Source organism: Camellia sinensis, chromosome 5 (assembly GCF_055761805.1).
Source record: "Camellia sinensis isolate YWXY chromosome 5, ASM5576180v1, whole genome shotgun sequence".
Taxonomy (NCBI): domain Eukaryota; kingdom Viridiplantae; phylum Streptophyta; class Magnoliopsida; order Ericales; family Theaceae; genus Camellia; species Camellia sinensis.
The window spans coordinates 32,253,441-32,271,481 of record NC_138965.1 but is presented as its reverse complement, the minus strand read 5'-3'; the positions used below and the strand labels follow the sequence as shown (position 1 = coordinate 32,271,481).

Sequence of the window (18,041 nt, the reverse complement as noted above, 5' to 3'; positions counted from 1 at the left end):
TGGTATCCGGGTTATCACCCCCTTGGAATACCGGACTCAGACTCAGTCGAGCTGGAACCTGATTCCGACTCAACAGATTCGGTGGAATCAGATTCCGGCTTGCTACCTGACCCGGTGCTGCTTAACAAAAATCCCTCCTCGTACTGCCAGATGAGAGACGGTGCGATGGATGCATCCAAAATGTTTACTGGTAGGCCCGCAGCCGTTGTATTCCCGATCACGCATATACCGAGAAGTTATCCCCCAAGCACTTTTGTTCGATCGGAGGATCTGAAAGTAGACACGCCAGCGCTACCTTCATTTCACTTTCGACGTCCTCAGACTCCGCTTTCTTGCTCTATTCAGCCTCAACTAATGGGTCTGTTTGCTCTTCGGAAACGTCATCCCTGGATAACTGCAGGTCGAAGAAGATCTCAAAACCTGGCACGCACTTCCTCTCCGCATTCAGCCACAGCTTTGGGAAGCCACAAAACAGAAAGTCCTCCCCCTCCCGGACGAAACGTTCGTTTAGGGTACCCTGGATGGGTCGGTGCATTAACTCAAAAGGCTTCCCTGCCCTCTTTGCTTTGGCTCTCCCGGCCATCTCCTTGCCTTTTCTCACCCAATCCTCTTTGGTGGGTAGATAACCTAAGCCAAAGGTGTGTGGGTTGTGTGGCACTTCGGCCAACGCTGCAACGCCCTTCCGGTCGCTCTTTCCTAATCCCATCCCGGGGATGTGTTGAAGCTTATTCATGAGGTATACTGATTGTGCGCTAGCATACACCCCCTCATTAATAGCTAAGATGTTCTACACAACCTGGACTTCAGCCAGGGTAAAACCCGACATGAACACATCCTCCATACCGTGCTCAATTTCCAAAACTGGCGTAGATACTTCTGGCGGTGGATGGATCGACGAATTTGCAAAAACGATGGCTACTCCCTTCCCATGGGGGTATTTCACCATTTGATGCAAGGTGGACGACACTGCCTTTACTTGGTGCAACCACGGCCGCCACAAGAGTAGATTGAAGGTTGCGGGAACTTCTAAGACGTGAAAGTCTACCTCATGCTGTCCCGGCCCGACCTTGGTCTAAATTTTTACTGTCCCTATTACTTCTCTGCTCATGTTATCATATGCCCGAATCACCTAGGCTGTCGGCACAAAGTCCGCGGTCTTTAAACCGATTGCATATGCAGTTCTTGCCGGGCACACATTGATGGCGGACCCTGTGTCGACAAGCACCACGGGTATCCATTTGTTTCTACACTCCATAGAGATGTAGAGTGGCTTGTTATGGTTCGCACCCTCAGGTGGCAGTTCTTTGTCGGAGAAAGTCAACATCGGGGTAGCTCCTCCCGGAAAAACTAAGCCCACCAGCTGTTCAAGCATGGTGTCTATTGAGAGCTTGGCCTTGTCCATGGCCGATAAGACAGCTTGTCGATGCACTCGCGATGCCATAAGAAGTCCCCAGATGGAGATGTCTGCTTGTATCTTTTTCAACTACTTCAGTACAGCCTCTTCTTCGAGTTGCTTCTCTTTCTGTTTCTCAGCCTCCTTATCTTTCCCAGACGTCTCTGGCTGATCTAGGTGGGGGGGCTTGAAGTACCGCCCGCTTCTAGTCATATGGTCGACTTCACCAATGTACCAGGTATCGTCTGGCTGGTTACTCCCCCAATCTTTATCAGTGTGGGCAAGACATAAATCATCGTCCTCCCACCACATTTCGTCGGTAGCCGACAGACACCTCTCCACCTCTGGTATAATTGTACTTATAGTATTTTCCATCCATATGCTCGCAGCATTCTCTATACCCGTGCACACAGCACTTTCAGTCCCCACGGGGGCTTTAGCTTTCCTGATTCTCTCAGAATCCCCAAATCTTTCTTGTTCCAACTGTGTCAGTACAGCTGGCTGTTCGATAATTCCTGTATTCAAAATGCCCGAATCCTGAGCGAAATTCTTAGCACCGGCGCTCTCTGGCGATGCATTCTGGTCTCCGGCCCTTTCAGCCACAATTAATGCCCTTGCCCCTGCCGGCCCTGTTCTAACTGAGTTTCGTTGACAACATCTGGTAGGTCATCAAGCCACCCGGTGACCTCTGTTGATTCCTCAAAATCTGACCAGTTGACTACCATGCCCTCTAGATCTTGTTCATCGAAAAATTGGAGGTTAGCAAAGTCCCCTTCCACAACTGCTAAGTCATCTATCCTCTGACCAGATTCATCCCCTGTATCACACAAAGCTCTGCTCCTACCGGCAATTCCACATTTGGCACAACCTGGCCTACTGATAGAATGTAGTCTCTCAAATTGTATACCTTCTCAGCAAAACTCCCAGATTCCTCAAATTCTGATTTAACAATCCCATTCTCCCCTGAAACCTCCTCTGTTCTGTCTTCGACAGTCACCACCATTGGTTCGGGTTGGGCTCTGGAGATGTCCAACATGCACAAGTCAGTGCAGTCAGGAAGGAGCACCTCCGGCTTAGGTCGGTGGGACGGGGTGATATATATGCTAGGATCGTAAGATACGACCCCAGTCTGGATAAAGTTGATGCGTTTGGGGAGTGGAGCTTGGTTGTGCGGTGGGAGAAGGTTTGTTGTTACATTGTGTTTTTCTGGAGGCACAATCACCCTGTTGTCAACGAGATCCTGGATCTCGTGACGCAATCTAAAACATTGGTCGGTGTCGTGACCATGTTGTTGGTGATATGCGCAGTATTTTGCTGGGTTATGAGAGGGAGGGAGTGGATTTGGCAATGGCCTTGGCTCCAGGGGCTTTAAGTGCCCTTTCCTGATTAATACCCCTAGAGCCTTGGACAGGGGCATATATAATGGGGTGAAGGTTCTTTGGCCTCGAGGTTGGTATTTGGTGGTTTGTGTGTTGCTTCTGGACGCGCCGGAGAAAGGTGTAGCTGCCATGGGTCTTGGAGGGGGAATGGTGGTGACCATGCTTACTTTTGAAGCTCTGGTATTCGTGGCACTGCTGATGCCTGTATTATTGTTGCGGTTGAAGGTTCTTCTGGGTTGCTCTTTGTCACTATCAATCAAGCCCTGCTTCAAGGCATCCTCAATCTGTACTCCCATCTCGTGCAAATCTGAAAAGGTAGGGAAGGGGAGCACGATCATTTTCTGCATCAATTTGGGTTGGAGATTGCGCACAATCATCCGAATTTGATCTTTATCAGTGGGCCTTAAGGTCATCATTGAGGCCTTGGCCCTCCACCGGGCTACAAAATTCGAAAAGCTCTCCTTAAGCTCCTGCCTTGTTATCTCAAGATCACGGGTTATAATCTTGATTTGAGTGTTATAGGAGTACTGTGCAATGAAAGCCTCGGCCATCTTATCCCAGTTCCATTTGACATCGTCTTCTAATTTTGCGTACCAGATAGCGGCCACACCCGACAGGGTCTGGCTGAATAATGAAAGCTTCTACGGTCTATTGAGGCCCATCAGCCGTAGTATATCTGAGAACAACCGAAGATGCACCATGGGATCCCCAGATCCGTCAAAGCGGTCGATTTGTGGCATTTTGAACCTATCTGGCAGCGTTACAGCCACGTCGGTATATCCGTCCTCAATGTCTGGGATGGACTTTACCCCTTGGGATTTCTTGAACAACTTCTCAAGCTTGCTCAATTTCAATGCTGTAGGGTCGACCTCGAATTTGAAGGGAGAGTCCGGTAGGTTGGTAGGTGTTTTGGACAGCTGGGGTAAGATTAGGGGCGAAGCCGGCCCTATCGGAATGTCCGTACCTTCTTGGACATTTGGTGTTTCCCTAGGTGTCTGAACCCCTGGTGGTGGAGGAGCTTGATGCGAAGCAGATGCTCCGTTTTGCAGTTGCAGCCTGGTGATTAGCCCGGCCTGCTGGGCCATGATCGCAGCCTGCTGTTTGAAAAATTCCGCTTGGCGGACAGCGTCTTGCTGCATGAGTTTCATACTCTCTTGGAGTTGCCGCATCATTGCCTCCATCCCTGACGTGTTCTGCTGATCCATCTGACTGACTGGTATATCTATCTCTATGGCAATAATTGAGACCTTAGCCCGACTGTCCACTGATAGGGTAAACCACTGCTCTGGCAACCTCTGTTCAGATACACTGTGTTTTCTCGGCCTCCATCTGATAACCGGGGGTAGAGAGTGGAACACTGGTTGTCCGTCGACCAGATCCTCAGATCGATTGAGTCGGCGACCTCTTGTCCAGAGTGCTTGGGGAATATCTGCTTGGTCTGAAGCAATTGTGCTAAACTACCCCCTAGCAAAAAGATAAATAAAGCAATAATAAGGAAATAAACAACCAGACAAATGGACAGCATAACGACTTTAAATAAACACATAACACACACTCGATAAGCTAAAAATACTGTTCTCAAACACTGATCATTATTCTCAAATCACTGCCCCCAAAACTGAATCTGAAACCCGCAGATAACTGATTCCCAAAATACTGAACTGGTGCCCGCAGGCCTGATGCCCAAACTTGCAAACTGATACATGCATTCTTGTAGAAACGCACTCTAAAAGCACATAACAAGCAAGTGAGAGCCAAAACACCCCTATGTTGGGGTAGGGTTTCCCTGTCCTATTTTGTCAGAAGCTAGGGTTTCACTACGCACGCAGCGGTTTCAAACAACCTATGATTAGGTAAGTAACCTGTCCTAGCTTGGAATAGTCACTATGGATTCCGAATATGCACTAGGTCGAATGGTCAAAAAGGGTGCCCCGGTAAAACCAGGGTTTGTGTTCCTGTTGTGGCAGAGCCCGCAATCGGTCAACCTTATGGCACGCTTCGCAAAGTGAGCCTCCGGCAAACCGTTCAAGAATAGCATATGGCAAACACAGTGTCCTAGGCAAACCAATGAAAATGCAATGCAAAGAAACACATAAGTGTAGTCAAAACAAGATATCATGAGTTCAAGTCAAGTTCTCTAACTCCCCAGCAGAGTCGCCAGAAACTGTAGACGTCCCCGAACGTCTCGGGAAGGAATCCCGTTTTGGGCTCACTACAGTTCAGGACTCAAAGTCACGGTCCTGTATCTAATCTCACAGAGTGCAATGCAAGACCGATGAATCATCAAAGAGTCCAAATCCTGCAAATCATTTTTGAAAATAGATTTTTTTGAAAGAAGTGCCAAACATGGATCGCTTTGCCAGATACAGAGTCGCCACCTAAATATTTTATTTTGGAAAAATTTAGGAAACCCTGACTCGTTGCCTAAGGCCACGTATCCGTCATCACCAAAGTTGCCTCGGCTCAGGAACTTGGGTACGATTGGGGAAGGTCACTTCGTGAGCACCCCCGCTCGCCCGATCAAAGATCGGCCTCTACTAACCATGATATTGAGTTTTGAAAACGTTATGCGTTCGTATTCCGGTTATTAGCCTAGATTTACTATGTGATGCGCACAGCATACAAGTATAGACTGGGTCGCCTGAATTAGAACAAAACATCTAATGTTCATTTTGAAAATGGTTCGCTACTCGCAAGTAGGCTAAAATGCAGATTTTGCCACCCTTGGGTGGGCTTAGAAAAGATGATTTTGCCACTATCTAGTGGGCTTAAAACTCACAGTCAATGCATTATTCCAATTCGGATAATCCAACCTTCACCCACAGGCATTCAGGCAGGTATATCACATAAGCACATAGCCTCATGGTAAGCATGCTATCGTGGCAGTCACTCACACGCATGCAAGGATGCTAAAGCATAAATACTTACCGAGTACTCCAAGCCAAAGAAAGAAGCTAATTAGAAAACATGCATGGATGCTAACTATGCTGAGATGCCTAATGCAATACCTGCAAAAATGCAACTATAATAGGCTCGGCTATTCTAAGAATGACATATGAGATACTACAGCTAACACGTATTCAACTTGGAATTGAAATACGATGCAGTTAGTATGATGCGCCGAGCCCGGTGCATGCAAGACAGATGAATGGATGCAAACATGAGAGCATAAGTATGCTAATTGAAACATGCCCTAATCTAACCATCATAAGCTGATAAATAAAGGGAGAAAGACGTGGGGTTGGAAGACATACATCACACACAAGCACACTTATTACAATTGTGCCCTCGCTCGGAGGGTCCGAATAAATAATATAGTCCGAATAAATAATTACAGCCCGAATAAACAATTAAATATTACAAAACCCTAATTAATTAACAAATTAACTAGGAAAGAAAATAAATTAGCATGCAAGTCTATGGACCGCCCCATCTCTGCTCCGAATGATGAAAGATACATGCATGCTCGAGTCGCCTCGTTGGAAAATTCCTCGCGATGCCCGATTTGCCTCTATTTGCAATTCATCCCGGGATGCTGTGCAAAGCTCTAGAAGGTTGCTGATTTCTGATTTGCTGCAACAGAGAGCAAGAAAGGGGCATGGCAAAGTATTTTCACATATGTATGCACACCTCGATCCTCGTGCCACCAATCACGCATCTCGATGCATGATGGCCGAGGAGTCGAATTGCACGACTCGATGTGAAATCAATGCACATGACAACACAACAAGGCCTAGACTCCATCATGGGTAATCCGGAGTGTCGGCGACCGGGAATTGAGACACGTTCCGTCACTTTGGGTACGAAACGTCCCTCGTTTCCCGTGTTTGGGCTAACTCCTATGCCAAACACAATGCAATGAGATGGCATACACAATGCGGTTAACATGCAACTTAGCATACGCAATGCTATGGGCTAAAATGGCATACACAATGCACGTGACACAACATGGCATGCACAATGCACTAACATGCAACCTCGCATACGCAATGCTATGGACTAAAATGGCATACACAATGCATGATGAACTTACACCAATATGAGTGGACCTTAGCCACACTCACACCAGTGGCCATATGATGAAAATGAGACAACCGAAATACATGCAAACATGAACGAATGTAATGGACCGGTCCTAAGGCATCAAATGCCACTCTACCAAAGCATGGCAAGGGATGAAAGATGGCCTACAAACATGAAATTTCCAGCTCTGAAACATGATGCACAATGGTCCCGAATCATGAAAATATGTCACGCAATGCAAGCTAGATGGCCCGGGTACCGAAACTAGTGAAGTGCGTTACACTAGAGGTACACAAAGCAATGCACAAATGGAAAAACCAACCCCAAACAGACCCTAGGCAGGTCTGAAACAGTGGGGAAATGGCCTAAAATGATGGTTCAGAATGCAAAGAAATGGAGCTCATTCAATGGTCGGTAAATGAGGCATACAAGCCCGACTCTCAAACGCATTTAAAGAGTATAAAACATGGGAATATGGCATTCACATAAGCTCTGAAATATAATGTATAATGGCCCCAAAGCATGAAAACACCTCAGTAGATGCATGCAATGGACCTCAAATCTCAAAGCTAGGCAAGTGTATTGAACTATAAGCATGCAAAACAAACAGCATTCAACCATGAGAACCAAAAATAAAGCTAGGGCAGTCCAAAATATACACAAAATCAGTTTAAGGCAAGGCCAAAAAGTGCTAAAATCAAGGGTCAACAAAACATGCAAAGTAAGCTAGTGAACCATGATTTGCACTACAACTATATGAAGCACATGAGGGGTCACCAAACCAGCCAAAAACAGAAGTATGTCATGCTAAAATATGCCCAAAAACCCATGGAAAATCAGTCAACACATGTTAGAATGAGGTGCTCCTTTGAGAGGCCAATAAGAGGGTTGCTCAACACATGCAAGATAGACATGCAAAATGGAAAAACCACCTCTGGACAGAGGTTATAAGGGCCCTAAAACTCATCAAAAATGGCCTGAAATGAAGCTAGGAAGCATGCAAGTAAAAGCCCCTTTGAAAGGCCTTGAATAGGATTGCTTTACACATGCATAATAGACATTCAAAATGGCCAAAAGGGCTCTGGACAGAGCTTATGCAGACCTTAAAACTCACCAAATAGGGCCTGAAACATGGCTTCAAAACATGCAAAATAGAGCTCCTTTGTAAGGCCAAAAGGGCCAACAAACAGGGCAAGGAGAGAGGGGGTCACCCCCTCTGATTTTGGCTCTTAAAATAGTATGCTAGCCACTGAAAATCCACTGGATTTCAGTGGCTATAAGGCCAAACAAAGCACAAAACCAAGGCCTAGATGCAAGGCTCAAAACAAGATGCAAACAAGCATGCAAGGGGGTAGATGACCTCCAACAGAAAAATGACCTTAAACAATCTTCAAGAAGAGCTCAAAATAAGACTTTTTTCAGTTTATGTCAAGGCTCAAAAATGCTTGCAAGTAAGGCTAAGATATAAAGTAAAATAAGCCTTAAAAGAGAGATGGAGCATACAAGGGGGTAGATGACCTCTATTAGAAAAATGTCCTTAAACAAACCTCAAGAGGGACTCAAAATAAGACTCTTTTCAGTTTGTTCCAAAGCTCAAAAATGCTTGCAAATGGAGCTAAGATATGAAGCAAAATAATGCTATAAAGACAGAAATAGAGAGTTACCCTTGTAGAGAAGAGAACCAGCAGCTTCTGGACCAATGTAGCAAGCCTTCAACCTCTGAAAATTAGCTCCAAATTGCTTAGAGTGGTAGTGGAGGTTTTGTGCCTGGAGGTGTAGTTCAAATGGCCAAGAACTATGGAGTTTTGAAGCTTGGATGTAGAGTGATAGAGAGAGGTGTATGCAATGCCTTAGCCAAATTTTCCAACCCTTGCAAATGAAGAGGAGGGCCTCTCTTATAGGAGAAGAGGTCCAAGGCTTCTTGGAGAAGCCTCAAGCAAAGGGACCAAGCTTCTAAAAGAAGCTAAACCAAAGGGGTCAAGCTTCTCTTAGAAGCTAAGTAAAAGGGACCAAATCTTCCTTAAGAAGGCAAAATAAAAGGGTTAAATCTCGGAGGATGGGGCAAATGCCTCCCAGCTGGCATAGCTGTATTGCACTTAGGGAGACAAAAAAAGAGATGGCTGGCTGACCAGTTCAAGTGGTCGGCCGACCAGGGGTCAAAAGGGTCAGGTTAAAAAGGTGGTTGGCATACCAGATTGGTGGCCTCCCAGGTGAATGCAACACAATGGTGGTATGGGAGACCAGAAATTGTGGCTCAAAAGTGAGGGAGACCAAGGGGTCAAAAGGGGTCAAGCACCAAAGGTGGTCGGCCATACCAAATAGGTGGCCTCCCAGATGAATGCAACACAGTGGTGGCATGGAAGACCATAAATTATGGACCAAAAGTGAGGGAGACCACTTACTTGCCAAGAAAAACTGGCCGACCGGGGAAAGGTGGTCTCCAAGAAGAAAAGGTGGTCTCCCACCATACTACCACCTTCCTAACAATGAAAATAGGGTCCATGCCAAAAATGAACCCACACCGATGCAAAACGAGGGTTCAGGGGCCAAAAAGCGCAGCCGGGTGCCCCGAAAACTGATTATTAGGCACCGGAAGTGGTGTGCGACCACGAAGGTGGTCTCTCGGGCCACAGTGTCCCTCAAGAGAGAGGAAACAAAGTGTGTGCCAAAAATCGGAGCAAACGGAGAAGGTTAAGCGGTCCCGAACCGAGGTGCACGGCCGACGGCTCCGAAAATCGAAAACTGGTCTCAAAACGAGAATAGTGGCCTACGACCACGAAATGTAGCCTACGGCCACTGAGAGATGATCTTCAGGACCTCTCCCTCCCTTCGGGAAGAGAAAACAGAGAAAACAGGACCTGGTTCGTAAACCGACGCAAAGCACAAAAGAGTCTTGAAGTCCAGAGGCAAGGCTCTCAGTCGAGACTCCGGATCCTCAGAACGAGCACAACACGCGTCATCATCGAGTGCTCAATCGGTGACGTCTGTGTCTTAAGGTCGGTCAAAAATGGGGTGTCTACAGTGTGACTTATAGGATTCTTTGCGTATAACTGGATTGTTGCTCATATGTTTAGGTTCAAGAAAGCGATTATAAGTCTTAGTTTGGTTCTGAATTTAAATTTGTAGTTGCGTGGTTGCTTGGATTTTTTGCACGTTCTCCATGTGATGGTTCTTTCTGGATGCATTGCAAGCGGAAATGGGTTGGTGGAGAGGTTGCACAAGCTCTAGCATATGATGTTCCTATTCCAAGATACAAAACCAAGAACACTATTAATCTTCATCTGTGGGAAGCCAAAGCTGGTGCTGAAGACTTCAACATCTTTCAATTTAATGATGGACAGTATGAATCGGCTGCACAACTCCATTTTAGAGCTCAGCAGGTTGGTTTTTCCCTTACTATATAAAGGAGAGCGAGCCTCCCTTTTTGGCCAAAGAACACAATTCATGACATACTACAATGGTCCCTTACATTCTTGTTGTCCAAAATGTCATTCACTCCTTTCAAAACTTCTACTATCTTTCTACTCTAGGGCTGTGAATAATTGTCCAGGGAAACTTTGGTTTTGGTCTTCGTTCTGAGCTGTAATTGTGAAATACAAAATCATTGAAGGAAAAAGCAATGTGTCCTGAATTAAAACTGCTACGTTTTTCTTTCTCATAATAAATTCTCAGACTAAATGTAACTGTAACTGTTGGAAAGTTGCTTCTGTTCTCATCTGTGTTTCAATTGTTTTTGCGTGGTATAGTGATCTGGAAATGTGCCTTTGCAAATTTGTGTTGTTCTTTATCCTGGGGATGCCACAAAAAATGGAAAGCTTTTGCGATTAAAGCAACAATTTTTCCTGTGCAGTGCATCACTTCAGGTTGGCTGCCTTTTCAATTCTGTATTTGTTTAGGTCCCCCATCCTTCTTTAGTACTAAGTTCGTGATTCCTTTTGCTTATTTAATTTTGTTGATATCAATCTCAGTTGCTACTTTTCCATGTTGTTTTCTAATCATGGGATCAATCTCACGACATGATTGTCAGATTTAAGGAGAGAAAAGATGGAAAGAGCTCGTGGCAGTGGTCTGAATTTCCCAATAAGGTTGCGGTACAGCTGAATGATACGCATCCTACTCTTGCAATTCCAGAGCTAATGCGATTACTAATGGATGATGATGGACTTGGATGGGATGAAGCTTGGGATGTGACAACAAGGTGCAGTTATCGTTTTCTCTTAATTGTTTTGCTTCATTTACTCTTTCTCAGCACCTATTTTTTCTGTTGCCACTTTTAATGTGTTCATAGTCCAAAATTATGATTGGTGCTAATGAATAACAAAAAGGGAAATTTTAAACCAGGACAATTGCTTATACAAATCATACTGTCCTTCCTGAGGCACTGGAGAAATGTTCGCAAGCTGTTATGTGGAAACTTCTTCCTCACCATATGGAAATCATTGAAGAAATCGACAAGAGGGTTTGTCCATCCTGTCTTATTTTCTCTCTTTATTATGTGCATATTGTTTCACAATTTTTGAAAAAAGAAGATGAAATTCTTGCAGTTTATAGCAATGATACGTTCAACAAAACCAGAACTTGAAAGTAAGCATTCCAGCATGCGCATTATGGATAACAATCCCCAAAAACCAGTTGTGCAGATGGCAAATTTATGCGTGGCGTCTTCACATACGGTATGAGCTCCCTTCTTTGTAGATCAACAAACAGATTATATTGTGTACACCCATAATCTAAAACTCTTATGAGAATTACCGAGTGATAGTTGTTGAAAAGCTGAAAGTAGAAAATTGTATTAAACAATTAATAAGTTTTCTTGAGAACATCTCCGTATTGAATATTGATTTTTTTTTCTTTTCTTATTGTTAAACAACAATTTTTATGTTGATTTGGGAGCTACAGTAATTTTAATTTCCAACTAGATATAGATCATACTATCAAAAGCTGAAAAATCCTGCTGATTGAATCATGTTGTCCCCTTGACCTACTATTATTGTTATATTGCTTCCTTGCCTTTATTTAGTCATATGCCCGTAGTCATGCTCATTTGTTAAGCCCTTGATCCACTAATCCTTTACTACCTCTTATAATTTGTTGATCAATTTCATTTGGAAATGAAAAAGTGACTTCTCTCGTTGGCCATCTACCTGCAGGTGAATGGTGTTGCCCAGTTGCATAGTGACATTTTAAAGTCTGAGTTATTTGCAGACTATGTCTCTATATGGCCTAAGAAGTTCTAGAATAAAACCAATGGTATAACTCCTCGCAGATGGCTTTGATTTTGTAGCCCTGAACTCAGACACATCATCACCAAATGGTTAAAAAATGATCAATGGGTGACCAACCTTGACCTACTTGTAGATCTTCAGAAAGTATGTACTAGAGATGATTTTTAGATCATATTAAAAATCATCTGTCAGTGAATTTTTCTGTATGGTTATAAATGTCACTACTAAACCTTCTTCTCCAATTGATTGCTGACGATGCAGACTTCCAAGCTGAGTGGGAATCAGCCAAGATGGCTGACAAGCAGCGATTAGCTCAGTTCATATTTCAAGTGACAAGTGTAAGCATTGACCTTTGACTTACAGTTCAAGCGGATCCATGAATATAAAAGACAGCTGCTAAATATTCTGGGTGTGGTCTATAGGTACAAGAAGTTAAAGGTATCACAAACTTCTCTGTGTTCAAACTATTAATCATGTAATTTTTTTGCTTAAATAACTTTACCTTGCTAACAAAATTTCATTACACCTACTGCCTACATACACTAAGTTTGTTGTGTCAATATATTCTCCACACACATATATCTGGGTATGTTAACAGAGTTCATAATTCATAAATGTCAATGCACCTGACAGTCATATAATAGATAATTTGGTCTGGTCTTCCTTTTTTTTATTATGGTAAAATCCTGAAATGATTATAATCTTTTACAAGCAATTAGTTCAATGAAGTTAAGCTCCAGTCTTCAAAGTATATCTTTCAATTTAGCAAAAATTTAAGAGTGATTCGAGTAGTTTTGTAAATTGGGTACTGGGCTATGCATTGATTGAACAAGCTCAACAGAAAATGTTGGATTCCTTTCTATTTTCTTCCACAAGAATGCATTTATGCATATATTTATTTATCTATCCGTTAATGCATATGTTCACTTCAGTGCTTTTGATTCACATTATGCTAAATTGATGATGCATGCAATAACAGGTAACAGTTTTCACTTCTAATATTTGGAAAAGCTGTTTTAGAAGTTGTATAGAAAACCGAAGAATACTTTGTTGTTGGATAAGGTTCTGAAATGGCCCTACATGTTTCTTCCTCAAATGAAGCTTGCTACATAGGTGAAAATATGGCTTAATAAGTGTGGATTGAGAGGGACAATTGATCAATCATCCCTAGAAACTTAGAAACTTAGAATTTGAGGTGTTAACTCCCAAAAATCACCAAACGGAGTCGGAGTTGCACAAAACTTGGCACATACGACCGTCTAGGCAAGAGAGACTTGTGGGAGAAAATGGGACTCGAATCGGGTTCCTGGTTTGGGAGTTAGAGCCGAATTTCACGCTAGGCAAACTAGTTCCTTAAAAAACTTAGAATTCGAGGTGTTGACGCCCCAAAATCACCAAACGACGTCGGAGTAGCACGGAACTTGGCATACGACCACATAGGCACGAGAGACTTGTGGGAGAATTCGGGACTAGAATCGGGTTCCTGGTTTGGGAGTTAGAGCCGGATTTCATGCTAGGCAAACTAGTTCCTTAAGAAACTTAAAATTTGAGGTGTTGACGTCCCAAAATCACCAAACGGCGTCAGATTAGCATGAAACCTGGCACACATGACCTCTTAGGTACGAGAGACTTGTGAGAGAAGATGGGACTCGAATCGGGTTCCCGGTTTGGGAGTTGAGCCGGATTTCACTCTAGGCGAATTAATTCTTTAAGAAACTTAGAATTCGAGGTGTTGATGCCCCAAAATCACCAAACGGTGTCGGATTAGCACGAAACTTGGCACACACGACCGCCTAGGCATGAGAGACTTGTGGGAGAAGTCGGGACTCGAATCGGGTTCCCGATTTGGGAGTTAGAGCCGGATTTCATTCTAGACAAACTAGTTTTGAGTACCAAAGTGTATGAAGAAGCAAGGGGAGACAATGGCTGATGTTGTCAATTTTTTGAGGACCAAAGGCTTCATTGGACACTTTGGAAGAGGAGGGGACTCATCCACAAGTGGACATTCTTCTTGGTAAAGTATGTTAACTTTAATATAACAAATTTTATAAAAGAATATATATTTGAAGAATTAGAAAGTAATGGAAACATGCATAGGACATTCAATTTGTACAGGTGCATGAGATGTATAAATTGTGAATTAGTCTAAAAAATATTTCTTTTTCTCTATATTTAAAGCTTCAAAAAAGGTCATTGAAAGGCTAAATTATTTGTACAGGAACCAACAGAAACACCTTAGGAGGGACCAATATAAGTTGCATGAACTTACGGCACATTAATGGGATGCACCATTTGTGAATTAGCCTTAAAATTAATTTTTTGTTCTCATAATCTCAAAAAAAAGTATGTTAGAGGGATAAATTATATAATTGATCTAATTGTAAATTGATGAGTTACTAATGTTTTTAATCTTTTGTGTAATTAATTAATTACTAAAGCTTTTAATTTATTTTTTTGCAGATTGGATTGGGGTGGCATTTTTGACGTGCAACAATGATGTAATTTGCTTGAATGTTCATTTTGTTTGATAAGGATACACATACTTTGTGGATTTGCACTAGTTATTGTTGGATGTTTGGTAGAATTGTATAAGTTATAATTTTTGGATATTTTGTGGATATTGCACTATTTTATTGTATTAGGATGAAATTATTTGTAATGATGAATGGATATTTTCATTTTATTAATTCGTAAATGTGTTGATGACAGGTTACGTTAAGCTGTGAATGGAATTGTTATATTCAACAGGTTTCAACATGAACAGGGTTATATTTGTTAAACTAAAATTCAGATTTTGATAACATAGGTATATAATGTGGAAAAAAATATTATGGAATTAGTGACAAAATTTTCCATCCCCAAAGAAGGTTTTTTCGTCTCTTATTTGACTTAGGTGGAAGATTAATTTTGTCATGAATTCTTTATTTCGTCGCTAAATGAATTTCTCATGACGAAAAGTATTGTCATATTTTGTCACTATTACCCTCAATGTGTGACGATTTTTTTTTGGACATTATTTCATCATTTTTGATGATGAATTTGTTTTTGTCTTTATTGGTAGCTTCTTTGACAAAAAAATTTCGTCTTCGTTTATATTAAACGTGACAAAATTATTTCGTCTCTATTTCTTATATTTATGACAAAATACTTTCGTCTCTAATTTCATTCTTTAATGATAAAATATTTTGTCGCTAATTACTTACAAGTATGTTTCCAACAGAGTGTATTGGAGACAAAAAAATTCATCACAAATTTATCATTTTTAATGATGAATTTGTTTTTGTTTTTATTGGTAGTTTCTTTTGACAAAAATTTTTTGTCCTCGTTTATATTAAACGTGACAAAATTATTTCATCTCTATTTCTTATATTTATGACAAAATATTTTTGTCTCTAATTTCTTTCTTTAATGACAAAATATTTTGTCGCTAATTACTTACAAGTGTGTTCTCAACAGAGTGTATTGGAGACAAAAAAATTCGTGACAAATTTATCATTTTCAATGATGAATTTGTTTTTTCGCCTCTAAGACCCCTTAGCGATGACGCTTTGGCAACAAAACGAGTGACAAAAAATTTTCATCGTAATTAGTATGAGTGACAAAATATATACATTTGGGACAAATTTGTTTCATCTTTAAATCCCAAATTTGTTGCAGTGGATGGTGAGTTGGGGTGGTGAGTGGGGGTGAGGTTTGGTAGTGTTTGAGACAGAAGTGTATATCGTGTGTATGTGTGTGAGAGAGAGACAGAACAGAGTGTAAATATATCGGGCGCCAAAAATAATTTGTTTCCCTCTAAAACAAAAATACAACCTTTAGCGACCGAATAAATTTTTGGTCACCAAATAACAAAAAATACTGACCAAATATTTTGCAGCCAAAAATTGAGTAATAGCGACCAATATATTTTTGGTCGCTGAAAGTATTTTATAAATCCCTCCAACATATTTGAAATATCTCCCTCCAAAAATTTTATTTTTTTGGCGACTAAAATTCTTTTGTTGCTGAAAAAACTTTTAAAAAAATAATTTTTTATTTTTCATTTGGCGACTAAACGGTTTAGTAGCCAAAAGTCAATATACAGCGATTAAAATTCTTTTTTGTCGCTAAAAATAAACTTTTGGCAATCAAAATTTTGGTCGCCAAAGGTAAAAAAATATTGTTTTATTTTTCATTCGGCGACAAAATGATTTCAGTAGCCAAAACTCAATATACGGCGACTAAAAATTTTTTTGTCGCCAATTCTAGCATTTTTAGGGACTAAAATTTTTTTTAGTCTCCAAAAACCAAAAAACCCAGACTAAAAAAAATTAGTAGCTAAATATTTTACTTTTGCCGACTAAAAAAATTAGTTGGCCGCCAATTTCACAACTTTTGGCGACTAAATTTTTTTTAGTCGCCAATTTTGGTCGCCAAATGTGCATTTTGTTGTAGTGAAGGCCAACACTGGGATTTTTATTTTATTTTATTTTATTTTTCTTTAGTAAGCTTTTTTAATCCTAATAAGATGTAAGTAAAAATTATATCAAACAGTCTGATATAAATTTTTAAATTAAAATCAGCTATGATAAGCTCATTTAAGCTGCAATAAATAGCCACATAGTAGCCCCTCACTCCAATTACATTAATTACATTGTATGTAGGAATTGAATCGTGCTAAAAAATAGCATATACAATACTAGAGTGGATGTCTCAAAATATAATATTTTGACACCTATAGCGTGCTAAAATATGATATTAACACAATTAAAATAACAAGATTGGCTAAAATAATTTTAATTGTTAATTGAAGGAAAAAAAATACAATCCAGTGCATGTTTCTAAAAAGAAATTCAAATTATTGTAAACTTTATCAATTTTAGTAATTAAAATTATAATATTTTTCATAAATTTATAAATATTTTATGAAGACATCATTGATTTGTAATTTTTCCTTAATTAAAAATATATTGAGGTTGACAAAACTCTCTCTTATGTATATCTCTCTTTCTCCCATTGAAAGTTGCACTGTTGTTTCTGTTGTCCTTATCCTATATCGGAAGAGTTGGCCAAGAGCTTGTTTTTGGAAGAGGATTTCAACCCTTCTTAATTGTCAAGAATTTTCTAATCTAATATTTGGTGAACCAACTTATAACTAAGACCTACTAATCAAGACATTCCCCTTGCTTTTTAACATTCACTACAACGTATGAGAATTTTAGAAATCAAATATTTTGGTCTCTAAAAATGTAAATTTTGTTGCAAAAGATATTTGGGCAGCAATTTCTATCATCATGAGAATAGTCGCTAAAAGGTCGTCCCAAAAAGTCAAAAATAAGACTTTTAGTGACAATTTTAAAAATATCAGTAATAAATAGACTTTTAGAGACAAAATAATTTAGTCTCAAAATGATTTATTTTTTAAGAAAAAAAATTTGGTCCCAAAAGGATAATAATTCATTACTAATGTCTAATTTTCGTTGTTAAAAATATAATAACGACACTTTTCTCAATGAAAATATTTGGTCCCTAAAAAATAATTTTATCTTTAAATTTTGGTCTTTAAAACCTTAATTTTTTATTGTAATTTCAATCACACAACTTGCACCCCAATGATCAGGCTTCTTTTTTTTTCCATCACACGGTATACATCATAAAATTTTAAGGCTTCGGCTCAATTAATTTTTCTTAATTTTTAAGGGTTGACCAATATATATATATATATATAAATTCGATACAAGTATAGATAACAATTTACAAGTTTAAGTTAAATTTAGACCTAACTTGAATAGATATACTGGGCAACTTGAATAACATGAATCCCAAAATATTAGTCATTGAATTAGGCTAAAATTATAGCAACTGTTAGAATAACTCAAGTATATAAATTATGAGGAATGCAGATTATTATGTTCCATACTACTTGTGATGTTGTCAAAATAGTGTTAGTAAGGTCCAACTCCAGAAATATAACTAGCCTAGCAATGAAAAAAACAAAAACAAAAAAACACTTAAGACTCAAATTTGTGGACATTTCGAGCA

General features: G+C 40.4%; 1 protein-coding gene across 1 annotated transcript; it reads left to right on the top strand.

The window, feature by feature from the left end:
- The first annotated feature begins 10,768 nt into the window (after positions 1–10,768).
- LOC114260250 (alpha-glucan phosphorylase, H isozyme-like) lies at positions 10,769–14,724 on the top strand. The gene is made up of 6 exons (XM_028200334.2): positions 10,769–10,993; positions 11,137–11,254; positions 11,340–11,468; positions 11,946–12,164; positions 12,282–12,458; positions 14,481–14,724. The coding sequence occupies exons 1-4, from the start codon at positions 10,812–10,814 to the stop codon at positions 12,030–12,032; spliced, it is 516 nt and encodes a 171-aa protein (XP_028056135.2). The 5' UTR covers positions 10,769–10,811; the 3' UTR covers positions 12,033–12,164; positions 12,282–12,458; positions 14,481–14,724.
- Positions 14,725–18,041: the final 3,317 nt, after the last annotated feature.

Coding starts and splice junctions, on each gene's coding strand:
- LOC114260250 (XM_028200334.2), top strand. CDS start 10,812: ATGATTGTCAGATTTAAGGAGAGAAAAGATGGAAAGAGCTCGTGGCAG. Junction 10,994..11,136: donor GCTTGGGATGTGACAACAAG/GTGCAGTTATCG, acceptor ATTTTAAACCAG/GACAATTGCTTATACAAATC. Junction 11,469..11,945: donor GCGTGGCGTCTTCACATACG/GTATGAGCTCCC, acceptor ATCTACCTGCAG/GTGAATGGTGTTGCCCAGTT.